This window comes from Eulemur rufifrons, chromosome 29 (genome assembly GCF_041146395.1).
Source record: "Eulemur rufifrons isolate Redbay chromosome 29, OSU_ERuf_1, whole genome shotgun sequence".
In the NCBI taxonomy this organism is placed as follows: domain Eukaryota; kingdom Metazoa; phylum Chordata; class Mammalia; order Primates; family Lemuridae; genus Eulemur; species Eulemur rufifrons.
In genome coordinates, this window is record NC_091011.1 from 20,521,090 (window position 1) to 20,537,971 (window position 16,882).

The 16,882-nt window shown below is 42.4% G+C and overlaps 1 protein-coding gene across 2 annotated transcripts in view; it reads right to left on the reverse strand.

Moving 5' to 3' along the window:
• Positions 1-16,882, reverse strand: part of BMPER (BMP binding endothelial regulator) — a 243,184-nt gene that overhangs the window by 198,539 nt on the left and 27,763 nt on the right. For both annotated transcript variants that reach the window (XM_069462240.1, XM_069462239.1), the window contains exon 3: positions 13,901-14,000. In XM_069462240.1, the coding sequence (XP_069318341.1) occupies positions 13,901-14,000 (100 nt within the window). The remainder of the gene's footprint in view (positions 1-13,900; positions 14,001-16,882) is intronic.

Consider the following 16,882-nt stretch of genomic DNA (forward strand, 5'->3'; position numbering starts at 1 on the left):
TCCACAAACAGGACAAAATTGATAAAGACCTTAACCTATGCGCAGGAGCTGCAGAAAACATTGCCAAGCATCTGTCCAGAAAAGCAATTACCGACGCATGTGATCACACTGGAGGAGAAATGAGGAGAAATCTCTACAGAACGAGCCCACACCTCCTCCCAGCCAGAGCTGAAGGAGGCACTTCACAGGAGCTCTACTATGACTCTCCTGCACTTCCTGAATCTCAGAGCAACCACTGACTTCTGAATTTTAGCTTGTCAACAAAGGCTTATCTTTTTAAATTGTATTTCTTTGCTAGTGACATTTGTTAAAAAGAAGGAAGATATCAAACATCTGCATACAGTCAGTGGTGTGCTGCAAATGTTTAACAACCAGCTCTCTAAGAGGAAAAAGTCCTGACTTTGTAATGTGTTCTGATTTCCAAGGAATGAATTTTCCCACTATGGTGAATTCCAAGCTACTAATGTGATGTTACTAAACACAGAGTTGGGAAGGAAAGCACTCCAGCAAACTACTGTTTACAGGACTGTTTATTTTAACATTAGATGCTATTTGCTCTGTAAAACCTTTCATCTTCCTAACAAGAGGCCATGAACATTTGGCTAGAGCTTAGGGTATTTTATCCATCAGAGGTCATGCTGTGTATTCCATATACCTAGATAACAATACTTAAGAATACCAACAGTCACATCTTTTCAGTTTATGGCATTATATCTGGACCTCTTTCTCCTAAACCTGGTGTACACAAACACATAATTTAGCCAGGGGAACATTCATTCCAGTGGCTCCCAAGCCTGCTGAACATCAGAACCACCTGGAGGGTTAATTAAGAATAAAGATGCCCAGCGGAAACAACCAAATGCCCATAACAGATGAATAGATAAACAAAATGTGGTATATTCAGATAACGAACTATTATTTGGCCTTTTAAGGAATGAAATTCTGATACATGCTACAACATGGATAAACCTTGGTGACATTATGCTAAGTGAAATGAGCCAGACCTAAAAGGATTCTACTTAAATGAGGAACCTAGAATAGGCAAATTCATAAAGACAGAAAATAGAATAGAGGTCACCAGGGGAGGAAGGAATGAGGAGTTATTTTTTAACAGGCACAGAGTTTCACTTTGGGATGATGAAAAAGTTCTAGAAATAAATAGTGGTAGTGGCTGCACAACAATATGAATGCACTTAATGCCACTGAATGGTGTACTTAAAAATGGTTAAAATGGTTCATTTTATGTTATATGTATTTTGCTATAAAAAAAAAAAAAAACATAGTTGCCTGGGCCGCACTCATTGGAGATGAGGACCCACTCAGTCTAGAGTGGGGTTCAGGCATCTGAATATTTCACAAGCAGCCCTGGCAATTCTCAGGCACAAGCAGGTTCAAGACCCACTAATCTAGTCCAGCCCCTGCATGTTACAAAGGAAGATACCAAAGATCAGAAAGAAGTGACTCAGCCAAGCTCAAGTAGCTAAAAGTGGCAGAGTCAGGACCTGATTCTACATCTATCTGCAAGTCCTATCCCCTTATCGCTTCATTCCTCAAATAACAGCAAGTCTTTATGATGATTCTATAATCCACAAGCCACAAGGCACAGAAGTTTCTGTCCAGATGCCCAAAAATATTAACCTGGCTTTTGCATTTAGCTCCTCAACGTAGCCTTGCCTCTAGAGGTCTGAGGTCCTTCACCTTGTTTCTGCACTCACAGCCTCATCAAGGAGGCCATGGCCCTGTCCCCCTGAACCCAGAGTGCAGGTTCAGAGAACACCCAAACATTCTCATGCAGCCAGAGGGCTGCCTCATGTTCAACACCAGCCAGTAGATGCCCAAGCATGTCTGCAGATAAACATCTTCAGCCTTTTAACCACCAAGTTACTGAAACATAATTAGCTGGCTTGGTAAATAAGTTCATACTGAGTGAAGGAGGTGCTCAAGTTCGTGAGCATACCAATGTACTTTGTTCATTATCATATCGGTCCTGTTAAATATCAGCCTTTCTAGCAGATAGATTTCTAAGGCAAATACACACTAGCTATAAGATGAAGTTCCTCTCCAAAAGGGAATCTAGGATATTTTGATCCTAAAGAAAAAAAAAAGGTGTGTCATCTTCTGAAGAGACTACAAAAGAGTGTTCCCTGATCAAAGCCCAATCAGAATGTTTGCAGCATTATGATCATTTTTGAAATAATAAATAGAAGCCTGTGCACTCACACATCTTCATAAATAGATGCATGTCAACTTCAGAGCTGCCAACCTTAAGCAGCAAATAAAAGAGAATCTAGACAGGCTGCAGGGGTTCCCATGTCAAATCCCTCCTTCCCTGTGGTTCCTGATGATGCACCCCAACTTCTTACCTAGAATACCTAGCTTTCCTTTTCTCTGTTTTACAGCCTCCATGAAACAATGCCATGAGAAGCCCCAGAGGAGATAGGGATGTTTTGATTCCAAGACATTTTGAGATGAGGAGCATCACTGTGATTTCATACCCGCGGAGAAATAAAGACAGAAGGGGAAAAAATCATCTTAAAGTGCTGAGCCATTTACTCTTCACGGTAGGTACGTTATGGGCAGTCACAGAAACGTTTTAAGAGCAGCTGCAGAAAGCCCAAAGCCAATTTACAGGTGCATTTTATATGACATTATAAAAGAAAGCAGATAATCATATTAAAATTATGGTACCTAGGAAAGCTGAAGTCATAATCAATCATGTTATTTGGTAACTTTGCACAAAACAATGAAACATCTACTAAAATTACATGTAGGTTATCATCAAGTTTGTTAGTTCTGAAATATACTATAGCCACTACCATATGAAAATACACTTAAGCTGTGGTGGTTTTAATGATTGTTTTAACCTCTATGGAATTCAAAAAAAGAAACACTAAAGTATCAAGGGCCAGGGACCGCTTGGTAGATGTCAGTCATTTTTCATTCCTATTTATCCATTCTCGTTCCCTCCCTACCATTCTCATTCCCTATCATTCTCACTCAACGTTTATGTGTTTCAATAATAGCACAGTAAATATGCTGTTGATATCATAAGACATATACTGAACTAGGAAGACTAGAATCTGGTTTCAGTTTTCTCTTACACCCTTTCTTCCAGCATACATCTAGCGGGTCCCAACTGGGTGCCAGGCACAGTGAGCAGAGCTGAGGATACTATCATCACTGCTCTCCCAGAACTTCCAATTTAGCGAGAGCTCCAGAAAATCAAAATGCTAAACTGCAATTGTGGTTAGTGTGAAGAAGGAAAGATGCATAATTCTATGGCACGTAGCCATGGGTGCCAGGAAGCAATGCTTAAAGTGAAATCTAAAGAAGGGATGAAGTCAACTCAATAACATAGGGTGGAAAAGCACTCCAAGCAAAGGGAACAGTATGTGCAAAACTCCATGGCAGGAAGCAAGCACAGAACGTTGCTAGAAACAAAAGAAAATCTCCTACCAGGAGAAGTGCAGAACAAGAGGAGGAGAGAGGGGTTAGCAGGGTCCAGACCTCGCAGGGCTTGGTGACCGGCTAACCAGAGGAAGAGAGGGAATGCCAAGAGCAAGACAGAATTTGCTAGTACTTACTGGATGTGATGACCTATAAGGTATCTTCTATCTCTAAGCATTATTCTCAACAGATGCTTCTACTTGCCATGACTCCCAGAGTTGCTCTGGGTATGGTTGGTAGATTTCTAAGATGGCCCCCAAGATTTCCACCCCTGATATTAATATATACACCTTGTGTAATGTCTCCCTTAAATGTGGGCAAAACCTGGGAATGTGATGGATGTCACTCCTGTAATTCGGTTACATCACCTGGCAAAGATGAACAGATGGTGCAGGTGTAATGAAGGTCCCTAATCAGTTTAACTTTGAGTTATTAAAAAAGGAGATTATCCCGAGTGGGCCTGACCTAATAAGCAAGCCCTTAAAAGGGGTAAAGGAGCTCACCTGCTGGCCTTGAAGAAGGAAGCCATCCTACAGCTGCAAGGAACTGCATTCTGCTGACAGCCACATGAGCTTAGAAGAGGCCCCTGAGCCTCAGTTGAGACCCCAGCCCTGGCTGACACCTTGACTGCAGCCCTGTGAGACCCCACTAACCCATGCTCAGAGTCCTGATGCATAGAAACTGTGAGTTAATGATAATGAACATTGTTTTAAGCCACTAACTTTGTCATAACTTGGTGTACATTGATAGAAAATTAATACCCTGGGCTGCTAGCTGCTGGAGAGAAGACCTGTGTTCTGATACTGCTACCAGGCACTGTGCATATGACAAAACAGGGAGACCAGAGCCACCACCCTTCTCTGCCATGTCCAGGAACATTCTCAGCTTGGCCCACTTTAGAAAAGTGAAAACACACCCAAAGTCAGTGGCAAACCTTGGAAATCTAATCTTCTAACTTAAAGGCAACCACAAACTCTCCACTTAAACTGCCTTCCAAAATCCTACAAAATCTAAAAACAAAGCCCCTGAATAAATGGGTTGGGACAAATTTGACAGGGAAAGCTGATCTCTGTTTTAAGTTTCTTTACTAGTTTTAACAACAAAAACAGATTTTTATAAAGTATGATTTTAATGTTAATGAGGTCCTTTTAAACAAATAAGATCATTTTTATTGAAATGCCAAAATAGCCTGGTCTGTATTATAGGTTAGCAATCTATGAATTATAACATTGGATACATCTTTTTTCAGTTAGAGAAAAAGAGGGGAAAAAAGAAATCCCTCTTGTTTTTTCTTGTCTTTAAAAACATATTAACGACCCCCAAATTTCTGGGACTGGATAGATAAAATTAGTTATACCACATAGGTTAAAATACATATGCAGGGATTCCAGACTCTAACAACCTTCATCAAGAAGCACATCAGAAATTCTATTAAGCTCAAAATCATGGTAAAAAATCCCAGTGGCACTGGAATTGAGTAGCTCGGTGGTGGGGATGCAATGCAATTTCCCAAGATGTTGTAAGTGACAAGTTAGCATCTCAGCATTGAAACAGCTAGGAGTGGAGACTTGCACTTGGTTGGATATGAAACTCTCTCTCTCTCTCTAACACACACACACACACACACACACACACAAACACACGAGTATGCAGAGGCCGGCTCTGGAAAGATCCCCAAGGATCTGGTGCAAAGTTTGTCTCCAGGACAGGATGCAGGCTAGCTGGGGCCAAGAGCAGGAGAAAGCCTTATGTTTACTATAGATGCTTTTGGATATTTAATTGTGTGAACGCATTATCTATTTAAAATATTTTATGAAGTCAGGCATGCACGTACGAAAGAGTAGAGCTCATCTACGTTGTCTCACTGGGACACTGCTGCAGGAATAAGTAGTCATGGCTACTGGGGAAGAAAAAAATAATTATGTTAAGGGTTCCCAAAACATGCCAATTAGTAAGAAAAGCCACTGGCTCTCAAGCCACATGTTGTCAGTCACCTCCACAAAGCTTCTCTGTCCACATCCTTCCTAGGAAATTGTTGCTCCACCCAGGCTATAAAAGGTCCCAGAGGGAGAGGGGTGCCCCGAGGTGAAGGACTGCCCAGATGAAACTCAGGCATCTCTCTCTCCCTCTCTCTCTCTTTCTCTCCTTTAACTCTGAGCCCTCTCAGGTCTCTCTGCCTTCCTGCACTTGTCACAGGCAGGATGCTACCACTGAGGAAGAATGGGACATTTGGAGTTTGTGTTCCCACTCTGCCTCTCAGCAATTGTGAGATCTCTCTCAGCATATAAATTTCCCCATCTGCTAAATCAGAATAATAGTAGCCACCACTGCAGGGCTGAAAACGATACCTATGAAAGCCTAAGATTGCAGTTTGTCTTTTCTTCCAAAATATTCTCTAAAACTCATTTGCCATACAGTTTGATAGACCTGTAACCCGAAGGCAGGTAATTTTTTATTTGGGATGCAAAACCTGGGGCAAACCACATCCAGGTTGGTCATATATGACTACCAGAGAACTGGGTCCTGTCTAAAATAAAGGGAAACGGGGGTTGAAAAAAGAACCACTCTTTTGTTTGGGCAACAAACAATGCACGGTTATGACTGCCAAAAGAAGTTTGGTTAAAAGCAAACAACCAGATTGGCATATGGTTAACTCAACTTTTCCATCTTAAAACGTTTAAACAATAGGACAATTTACTCTGTCAACACAGGGAGTGTGATTATTTTTATATAAGCTTTTTTTAAATGTTTATTTCTATATATGGTAAGTAGCTGGCTTCCTCCAAAACAACCACACAGCAATATTCTGAAAGGCATGATCATCCTCTGGATCATTCTCAAAGCGGCACTGAGAAAAGTTCCCTTATTTGTGACCTTGTACCGTACAAAAGCAACCTATAATTAATAATGCTAAGTCTATTGCACTTATTCACAGTCCCCTTTGACTCTGGCCAGTAATTGGTCTATATAAATCAGCCCAATTCCCTTAAAATTCCCATACATGTTTTGCTCTTTAATTCCTATTTATTGGAACGTGGAATGGTTGGTCTGATTTTGGAAACCAGTGTGTAAATGTTTACATTTTGCCTCTTTTTTTTTTTTCATTTTATGAGACATCATAAGATATTTTTAAAATCAAATATAAAAGTTAAACTATTAAAAAATGCAACCCATGGGATCACAACCCATAGAAAAATAAGGCGAACCACATAAAAAGCAAAGACAAGAGAAGATTGTGGAAAATAAACCCCACTTGACAAATGAAAGACTATTCTATCTTTCATCAAAGTATCGTGGACAATCACTATTTCATGCTCTATCTGAAGAAAGATGGAATCTAACCTATAAATGTCTGAAACACATCTTATTCATTTATGATCCTCTAATAACAAACATATATTCTGATAACAAATACATTATTGTTCATGAAAGAACCCCAAATTAAAGGGTGATTTTCAGTCCAAGTAAATACAGAAAAGCTGCCAAAACCATCTGTTTGACTCTCGATGATCTCATTTGTTTTCATCAAACAATATTGAGTTTTTTCAAATGAGATTAATCTTTTGCCCAGTTGTTAGGCTATTTGGATAAAATGTATTAATATAACTATTATCAGCATAAAAATAATCTCAAAAGTACTCTGAAATACTTGCTTGAAAGGACTTAGTTATAACTTATTTACATTTTCTTTTAAAGACTATTTTAGCTTCATAAAAGTTAAATACAATTTGGTAAGCAGTACTATTCCATCAATACCTGGCACATGGATCAATAAATACGTGTTGAATTAATGAATGAATGGAACAGCTGAGCAATCTGATTAAGGAAAACAGAAGGGATGCAAATACATGCACACACTCCAAACCCTTCTAGGAATACTTTTGAAAATACGAGTTTTCATATTTCTGTCCTCAAGCAGATCCAGTCAACTACCATTTCCTCTTCAATGTCAATATTTTTTTCAGAGGAAAATAAGAAGTCATGATAGCATTCTGTTACTTTTTTGTCTGATCCCTCTATCCTTCCTCAATCAACAAACAAACACCAACTTATTACAGAGTCGTTTTAATTCAACAGGTCTAGAGGGAAGCCTAGAAACTCTAACAAGTTCCCTAGATGATTTTCAGTGGCAGCCAGTCGAAGACCTATTTCATGCCTTTGTGTGTACCATGACCTTCACCTGGGAGCCTCCCTGAACAGCCCTCTTTGAATGTGATTAACCCTTACTTGTTCACAAAAATGTGTTGCTCTCCTGGGAAGCCCACCCAGTCCCACTCCCCAATCCCTTGCCCCCAAACTATCCTCCTCCCTTTTCCCTCTGCACCCTGGTAGCCCCTCCATGCAGAACTTCCCCCACTCAATGGTGTTTCTCTGTGTCCCCCCAAAAGCAAGCTCTTTAAGGACATGGACACCCTCTCTGGATCTTAGGGTCACTAACACCTTGGCAAATGAACAGTTTAAACTTCTCTAGGCCCTCCCTTTCCTCATATACAGAATAAGAAAGATAGAAATGACCTCACTAATGTAAAGACTAAGTGATAAGTATAAACCAACTAGCCCAGCATCCAGCAATTGGGGAAAACAAGTCCCTTTGGTACTTCTGTAAAGATAACAGGTAGAGGTAAAGGTCTTAAAATCACATGTCACAACCCTTAGAGCTTCAACAGCACTAAACAGAAAGGCAGATAGTGCCCACAGCTTTCATGAGCCTCAGCCTGAGAGCTCTTGGTCGAACCAGAGGATAACACTTTTCATCACACTGGAAGGTGATCGACATATAAAAGATCACGTTTTCCTGTGGGAACAATGTCATTTCTGAAGAGCTGTGTTCTTGCCCAGTGGCCTTAAGCAAAGAATAGGAATGACACACAAAAACCCATAAAGAATGAGCATAGTTGTAAAGACCAATATACAATAAATATAAATTGTAATTATTTAAAGGAATGAAATGAGGCTCCACATAATTATAAATAAATTATGCACATGAGCTACAGAAGTAGCCCAAATAGATGAAGTATACACAGAATGAAATATACGTGGAAGTATAACTATAGAATAACACGGGAAATTTTAAATGGCTCAAATTTCTGAAGGGACTGTCCAAGGTAAAGTGAGATGATACTGTGTCTTCTCTCCATACTTTCCCCATATTGGAAATATCAAAACAAACAAAAAAGTAATAACTTCTGAGCTCTCCCAAAGGCTTCAAAGGCATAGTATGTTCTATGATTAGAGTGACAAAGATGATAACAATGGTATTTCTCACTGAAAAATCATTCTTAAAAATAAGAGGCAGGTAAAATATCTTTCTTCATCTAGCCTCTATTCTAAACTTCATCCATTCTATAACTGCAGTTCTGCAGTACTGGACCAAATTCTGTGAAAACAGTATCATGCAAGTCTTAACTTGTTGACGCCTGACAGTGCTTTGTACCATTCATTGGAAAATACAAAAGCACAATTGATGGTCCTCAGCTAGGCTCTTGAAAGGAAGCTTAATACTGTTTCTCACCAAAACACCAAAAGGGAGAGGAAAATACCCCAGGGTAATATGGGGGGGTCCAGAACAGGAGGGAACTGGTGTAGGAGAGTGACTGTGACAAGTCTAAAAGGAGGGAATCGGCTCGATGGAATGGAAATGAGGGAATCCACTGTGTAAGCTTTTAAGGCAAAGACAGCCAATAGGTCTAAATTTTGCCATGTATGACACCAACTCTCCTTCCTCAAGTCTATCATCTTTCAGGGAGAAAGGGCTTAAAAACTCTCAAAGGAATAGGGAAGGAGAACAGCCTCGCCTTTTTTGGAGCCATTTAGTAATGTCCATCACATTTTAGCACGTGCACACCTATCCCCACAGCACTGTGATTTCCAGGTCTCTGTTCTTGAGAAACAGACATGCGTGGGCATGACAGAAATGACAAGTTGGTTCCCTGCGGCTTGCAAAAACTGAAAATCTAAGCATCTATCAATAGGGAGATATTAAATGAATTATTGTATATCTATGCTATGGAATCCATACAAACAAGTTTAAAAAGCATAAACTGGCCTGCGAAAATTCCTAAGTTGTATTATTGTTGAGATTTTTTAAAAAGGCAAACTGAAAAAGACTATTTCATCCCATTTATGTAAAAATAAAAGCATACATGTGGAATTACATATATGTAATAAACTGGAAGAGGCCTGGGAAAGACAATAAATTGATAACAGTTGTTATTTCTGGGCAGAGTGGGTTTTGCAAGCCCAAAGTGAACTTTATTTTCCTTTCTTTTTTAACTTTTTTAGTATGATGTTAATAATAATGTAGTATGTATCTAACTAAATTTAAAATTAAACATAATTATGCTAAGCAAGGGAAGGAAGAAGTGAAAAATCAGAAGGGAAAAAGAAAAGAAAGTCCCTACAAATGATGGGGGTGGTTGGCCAGTTCTTGGGTTCAAGTCCTCCTACTCCCATTTATTTACACAATTGAATAACTGGGAAAGACTTTTGATCAGCATTCATCAGCATGTCAACATCAGAGTTATATTTTCTTGGTCATTATCTGCTGTTTTGCTTCATTTCTTATATCATCATTCTAATGATGTAAAATTTTAAAAATAGGAAGAGAGCAGAGGGTCAGAGAAAAACCATGGCTTCCCAGCTACAAAGGGAAAAGAGATTTCTCCCCTCAAAAGTATGTTGCCCAGGACAGATGTTGCCTATCAGCCTCTAAAAGATGTGGTTCTCATTTCTTTATCAGGACGGCCAACCATCTGTCTTCCTTTGCCTCCTTTATGTGGCAGCAGTGGTCCCCAAGCCTCAGTCTGCATGAGGGTCTCAGTGAAGACTTGAAAATGTACAGTCAAGGACCCGGGCCTGGAGCTTCTGATACAGCTGGCCTACAAGCCTAATGGTGAGACCACCAAGGTCAGTCACCATCTCTGTCACCTACTAGCTCCATGAGCTTGGGCAAGTCACTAAAGCTCTCAGTGCCACCATTTTTTCATGTGTAAAATGGGGCTATGATAGAATCCTAGGTTGTAAGGATTCAGAGCCTGGCTCCAAGGAAGCACTACTCTGATACTGCCTGCTGCTATTTTGATGAAGAGGATGGTAATCTTAGTGACTACAGTTATTATTGGGCAAGGTGGGCAAGGCCTAGGAATCTGCATTTTAACAGTGATATGATACTGTGGCCCATTACATTTAGAGCAACATGATTCCCTCAGGTAAAAGGAAAGGCAAACAAACAAGAAGAAATACTCAAAGGTAACTCAAAACATCTAGCAAGCTTTCACTATTGCCTCCTCCACTAGCAACATTAGATTCCACCTTGCTATACGCTTGCTGAGGGTAGAAAGGTTCTTCCAGAAGGGCTGCCTTTACTGGGAAGCCTGAGAGATCCACGTCCTGCACCCACTCTGCCAGGTGAGGTACACGCTGTGCACACCTCTGCAAGAGGCCTGACCACACTGTGTGGTGAGCAGCTTTCAAAACTGCACAAGGCAGCACCTCTGAATAAAGATGTCTTCAAAATACAGAACTCAGACCATCACCTCTCCTGCAACAATGCATTAAATCATCTGAAAAATGAGAGGTTCCATTTCTTTGATAAGAAAAACCCATTGTATATTCTATTTTATATATTATAATATATATTATGTGTATTATTCCCTAATCTGATTAAATATTTTGACCCTGAGACAATCTTGCCCAGACATCATTCCACTCTAAAATAAAGTATTATCAGCAAACTTCTGCATTAATACGATTTCTCACTAAATCACTCCCACAGAGTAAGAAAAGTCAAAATCCCCAGTGTTGGCATGCACGTGTTTGTTAAAGAGCTTATCAGAAGTGCAGCTGCTGCTGTGGTCTCAGAATTTCTGTTACACACTAATGATTGTCGTCGTTGTTGTTGTTGTTGTTGTTGTTTTCCACCCCATATGAACAGATAATACAAAAGGTGAAGGAGAAGTTTGCCCAGATTTCTTGGGAGGTCAAACCCAGAGCAGTTTCTGGGTTAACTCCCAGATGTGCACTAGACTCGGCCAACGCTCCTCCCAAGACTCCATTTTCAGTGCTTATTCCTTTACTGCATGATGCTCTTTGGTCTTCATGTCCTGTCTTTACCCTTACCCAATGCTAAAACCCAAGGTACAACCTAAATGCCCCCAAATTTGGTCAGCAATGAGCAAATGAATGTTGGTACACTCCTGCAACAGAGTCCTCAGTACCTATGGAGGACAATATGTCCAAATAATCTAGATGTTATGCCCTAATGTTAAACAGGAAAAAAAATAGAAATAATACAATATGAGGAGTAAGATAAAAGTAAACACTTTTACATGGGAAAAAAATACGGGAAGAAATATACCAATGGATGTGACATTATGAGTAATTTCTTTTTGCTGTTCCACAGTTTACACTATTTTTTGAAGCTTCTCCTATGAACATGTTACTATTCTAATCAGAAAAAAATTAATGAACCAAAATACTGGAAATTTCCAGTACTTAAGAGCAAATACTACTGTGTCCCTTAAAACCCTTGAGACAAGCACTGTATCATAGGGTAGGCAGAGAGAAAATGAAGAGCACACATTTAACACCCACCCCAGGTCCCCCGAGAAGTCATATCCATTCAGGAGTCTCGATCCTGAAGGTCCACCTCAGGGCAGGGCAGGACAGGACTCTTGACCACCCCCCAAATGCCTCGAGATTACTATCAGGAGAACTCAGGATGCTGAACTTGCTAGTCTATTCTTGCATGCAGTTTAGTTAGAAAAGGCTTATCTTCTTAAGCTCAAAAAGAATGCTCAGGAAATGTGTTTGTCTTGGGTATCTCTTTCCCTTGGAAGATTAGGATAACTAGAGGAAAGGGACACAGATGATAAAGGAACTAGCAGGACAAGAAAGGAAAGAAGGTCACACACTACAGCCCCAGTTTCCCTTCTGTGCCACGGATCATGGGAAACAAACCAAAGTCTGTCAAGCACATAAAGAGCATCGATTGCACTTCCATCAGTTGGGGGATGTCTGCATGCAGCACTGTGCTAAGCACTTCTGATGCATCTTCCCACCTACGTCCCTCCAGTGCAGTCACTATCCTCATTTCGCACTGAGGGATTTAGGGCGGAGAAGGTTCCATGTCTGCACCTGCTCACGTGGTAATGGTGGTGACCTAGTTTCCTGTGTTTGCCTTAACACATCACCACAAACGTGGTGGCTTAAAACAGGGGAAGTTTATTCTCTCCCAGTTCTGCACACTACAAGCCCAAGATCAAGTTGTCACCAGGGCCCTGCTCCCTCTGAAGGCTCTGAGGAAGACCCCTCCTTGCCTTTCCCTAGCTCCTGGTGGCTCAGGTGTTCCCGGGCTGGTGGCAGCTTCACTCCAGCCTCTGTCTCTCTTGTCACACAGCCTCCTTCTTCGTGTGCCTCTGTCTCTATCTCCTCCTCTTCTTATAAAGACACCAGTCACATTGGATTTGGGGCCACCCTAATTCACTATGACCTCATCTTAACTAATTATATCTGCAAAGTTCCTGTTTCCAAATAAGGTCACATTCTGAGGTTCCAAGTAGTGGTGAGACTTGGGGTACACTCTGCTGCTCAGCACAGCTGGATTCTGACTCAGCAGCACAACTCCAGAGCCCACATCCTATACCACCGTGCTCCCACTGCCGCCTGTGTGCCCCCTCGCCGTGAAGCAGGACGGACACACACACACCATGCGGCCTCAGAGTGACCTGGCTCCTGTCCTCAAAGAGCTGATGACCAACTTATCACAGATGAAACAGCGGAGGGGCCAGCACACCACCGCAGCGCCCTGTGAACTTCTGTGGCCACAGAAATGTAAAGGGGACAGTAGCAAGTGGGGGCCAGGGGACCCGGAGCACACGCAGCCCCTGGACAGGCAGAAGCCTGGGCTCAAGTCGAGAGAGAGGTGAGACCAGGAACAGAATGTCCAGGACAGTCTGCGGCTGGGGGCACGGGAAATGATGAAGGAGATTTTAGAGAGGCTTCAAAGACAAGCAGAGGAACTTGGATTGAATTTGGAAGAAAAGGAAAAATTTAAGGCAGACTGAAATGATACAATGAGGGTTTAGAGACGTCGCTGGCAGAGTGGGCAGAGCAAGTGTGGAGCCTGGAAAAAGTGAGTGTTGAAACTTGTTGACAAAATACGCTCGTGTGCATGTGTGCAAATGCGCACAGGCGTCACGGTCGCATCTTCTCTGTGACATGTTAACAACTTGCCTTAGGAAAGAAATCAGACCTGCAGATGCTTACCATGCTTTCGTTCCTCCACCATGCCTTCCTACCAGCCCCCAACACACACACACACCCACACTCCACCTCCCCTCCCAACACCCAGTGTCCCCCAGCCCAGAGCCCAGTGAAAAGAAAGGTGAGAGAAAGAGACATAAAAATGCCTAAAGCAACGGCCCAAAGAGGAGCCGGCCAAGACATAAGTCACCTTTGCACCGCTCGCAACAGGCTCCGCGCTGCTTGACCACCAGGGCACAGTCTCTCGACAGCACCGGGCACTTCTCTCTCTTACACGTCACTTCCTTGTTCTAGGCAAAAAGAGACAAGACACATTTCAAACAAGCATCAAACAGAACACCCGGAATCCGAACACGCAGCTGAGGTCTTCCCAGCTCACCCGTCCTGTTTTGCCTTCACTTGGCAAGAGCACACTCCGTGGTGGCCAGTAGGGTCTCCCTCTCCCGGACATGAAATACCCATCCAGGAACACGGGACTTTTGCAGATTAGAGGCAGATGAGAGGGGATGAAAAGTCCCTTCTTTAAAAGCCAACTTCACCTAGATAACCGAATGCCGAGGGAGAAGCTGTCTCCCACTCTGTTCTAAGGTTTCTTTTTCGTACACACTACAGAAATGATAATATTTGTGGAAATCATATTTTGCCCATTGGGCTACCTGGGCCAGGACTGCATCGTGAGAACAAAAATATTTTCTCATGGCTGTCCAGCAATTCTTAATAGTAGAGTGCACTAAAATGCAGCAATCTAAAGTTCCAACTCAAATAATGACAAAGCTGAGTATTGAATAGGCTCAGTAAGAGAAAAAATAATATTCCACATGCCAAGCAGAGACACAGTCGTCAGTGTTTTATAGCCGTGAGACAGCTGTGTTATATTAGCACTTATGCTAATGAAAGTGTGGTGAACATTTGCATCTTCGGTTTTATCCTGAAAGGTTAGCTGTTAAAAAGTCTCAGAGAAGATCCAAACATGATGTATGTGCCTGTTTGTGTTCAGATTATAGGCACATGAACCAAAAATATTATGTCACAAAAATTCGGCAGGATTTGAGCTTGAACAAGTGCCTGCTATACGCTAAGTGCTATAGCTTTCATTCTTATTAAAATCCTGTGAGATAAATATTATCATTATCCCCACTTTACAAACAAGTGAACTGCTGCTCAGAGAAGGTAGCTGACTTTTCCAAGATTACACAGCCTGGCAGTAGCTGGAATTCAAGTTGAAGCCACAAAGGTGGGCACACCCACACATTACCTCTGGGTGAAGGCTGGGACTATAACCTTCACTGCCTGATTTGGGGGCAGATTGGAGAGCAGCAACTGGCCAGCTCTGCTCACCTTGAAATGAACCTAGAACCTTCTTGGAGTATGTACAACTCAACCCTGACAATGACCTTGAGAAGGTTCACAAGTGTGCCCAGTATGTCCCGACACCATGAGACTAACGAAGATCTCACCTTTTCTGGTCCAGAACCAAGCAGGTGTGTGTGTGTATATGTGTGTGTGTGTGTGTGTGTGTGTGTGTTTGTGTTGGGAGCTGGGAGCCCAAGCCAAGCTTATGCACCAAAGTCCAGCCCCAAGTTAGTTCTAAGATAAAAATTCGTCACCTTCTGTGCTATCCTCAAATTCTCTGGGACTTCCAGAGCCCCCCAAGACAGTCCCAGGGTCTAGCTCTAAAATAAATCCAGACTGTCATCCCATCCCCTCTCCTTTCAAAGATCAGGACATCTGAGTCCCCGAACCCCACTCCCTCCAACTCGCCATCACAACCCACACAGCAAGTTCTATGGGGCCTCGCCTTCCCAACGTCTCTCTTTCCACACCAGTCTTGTTACTTCCCTGCCCTCGTGGCCCTGCAAGGCCAACTGAGACATGGGAATAATAAGCTGCCATGGCCGGCGTTGCTCAGACTTGCCCAATCCACAACAAACAGAAAACGATGCTCATTTCAGTTAGGGATCCCTGAGGGGAATGCGGTGAACATTCCTGACACTGTCCCAGGACCTGTCTGACACTCAGAGAAAGGGCAGCCATCTGCAGCCACCTGTACCCCAGGATGCTTCTGCAGTTTTGCATTTTCATTTACAAGTTGTCCTGTACACGGGAGGGTATGGTTGTCCTGAGTGATTCAGTCTCCCTCTATCTCTCTTTAGTTCCCTTTTTGGTATCTGTTATGTGGTAAGTGCCCTCATGGGGCTAATCTCATTTACTCTTTAAAATCCTGTGAGACAGTGGCCTTCATCCTTAGCTGCAAATTAGAACCCCCTGTAGAGTTCTTAACAAAGACTGTCTCCTACCCCCTGAAGCTCAGATCTGATTAACGCAAGGACCAGGCACGTGTGCTTGTTCAAGCTCACAGGTAATTTCCAACGTGCAACCAGGGCTGAGAACCACTGCTGCAGGGAGAGTACTCTTGTCGCCAGTGAGGCTGAGCTGGGTGGAGCTGTCCACCTCCCGCTGTGAACAGCAGACCTACGGTCTGAAGTGAGGCGTGCTGGCCCCCGCGCCCTCCAAGGCCCCCTCCCTCACCCTCTCTTCTCCGGAACGATGGTGGTGTCAGTGCATAACTCTATGTCATGGCCCTTAGATTTATTTTTATAATTTTTTCTTAAACTACAAAGGTAACACATTGTTATGGTCACCATTCAAATTAAAGAGATACATTTTTAAAAATTAATAATCCCCTCCTACTTCCAATAAGTCATTAGGAATGACCATACGCTGCTTGATATTATGAACGCTGACTTTGCTTTATGCTTGCTGATGTAGCTCCAGCAAGCCATGTTTTGATACCGATGCCCCCAACCCAGGACCACCGTGAAGTAAACTTCTTCACAAGCAGAGCTTCGGTCACCACGACTACATGGCTTTACACCTTTGGCAAACTTGGCTGCAGCCTTAGCGAAGGGCCACCCCAAGTGCACCTCCTCTCTGGAGGGAAGAATCCTCAGACACGGGGTTCAAAGCTCTCAGGGCAATCGAAGTGGTGTGAAGACACAATCCAGGATCTGATCAGTGGCAAGGCACACACTCTCTTAAATATAGGAGCTCTTCGTTAAATTAGAAACCTGGGAGCCAGTCAAACTCCATAACAGGATCCCAAGATTCATAATAAATAGCTTGTAATTACAGTCCAGCTCAGAAGTTATTCCAACCAGATGGTTTGTAGATT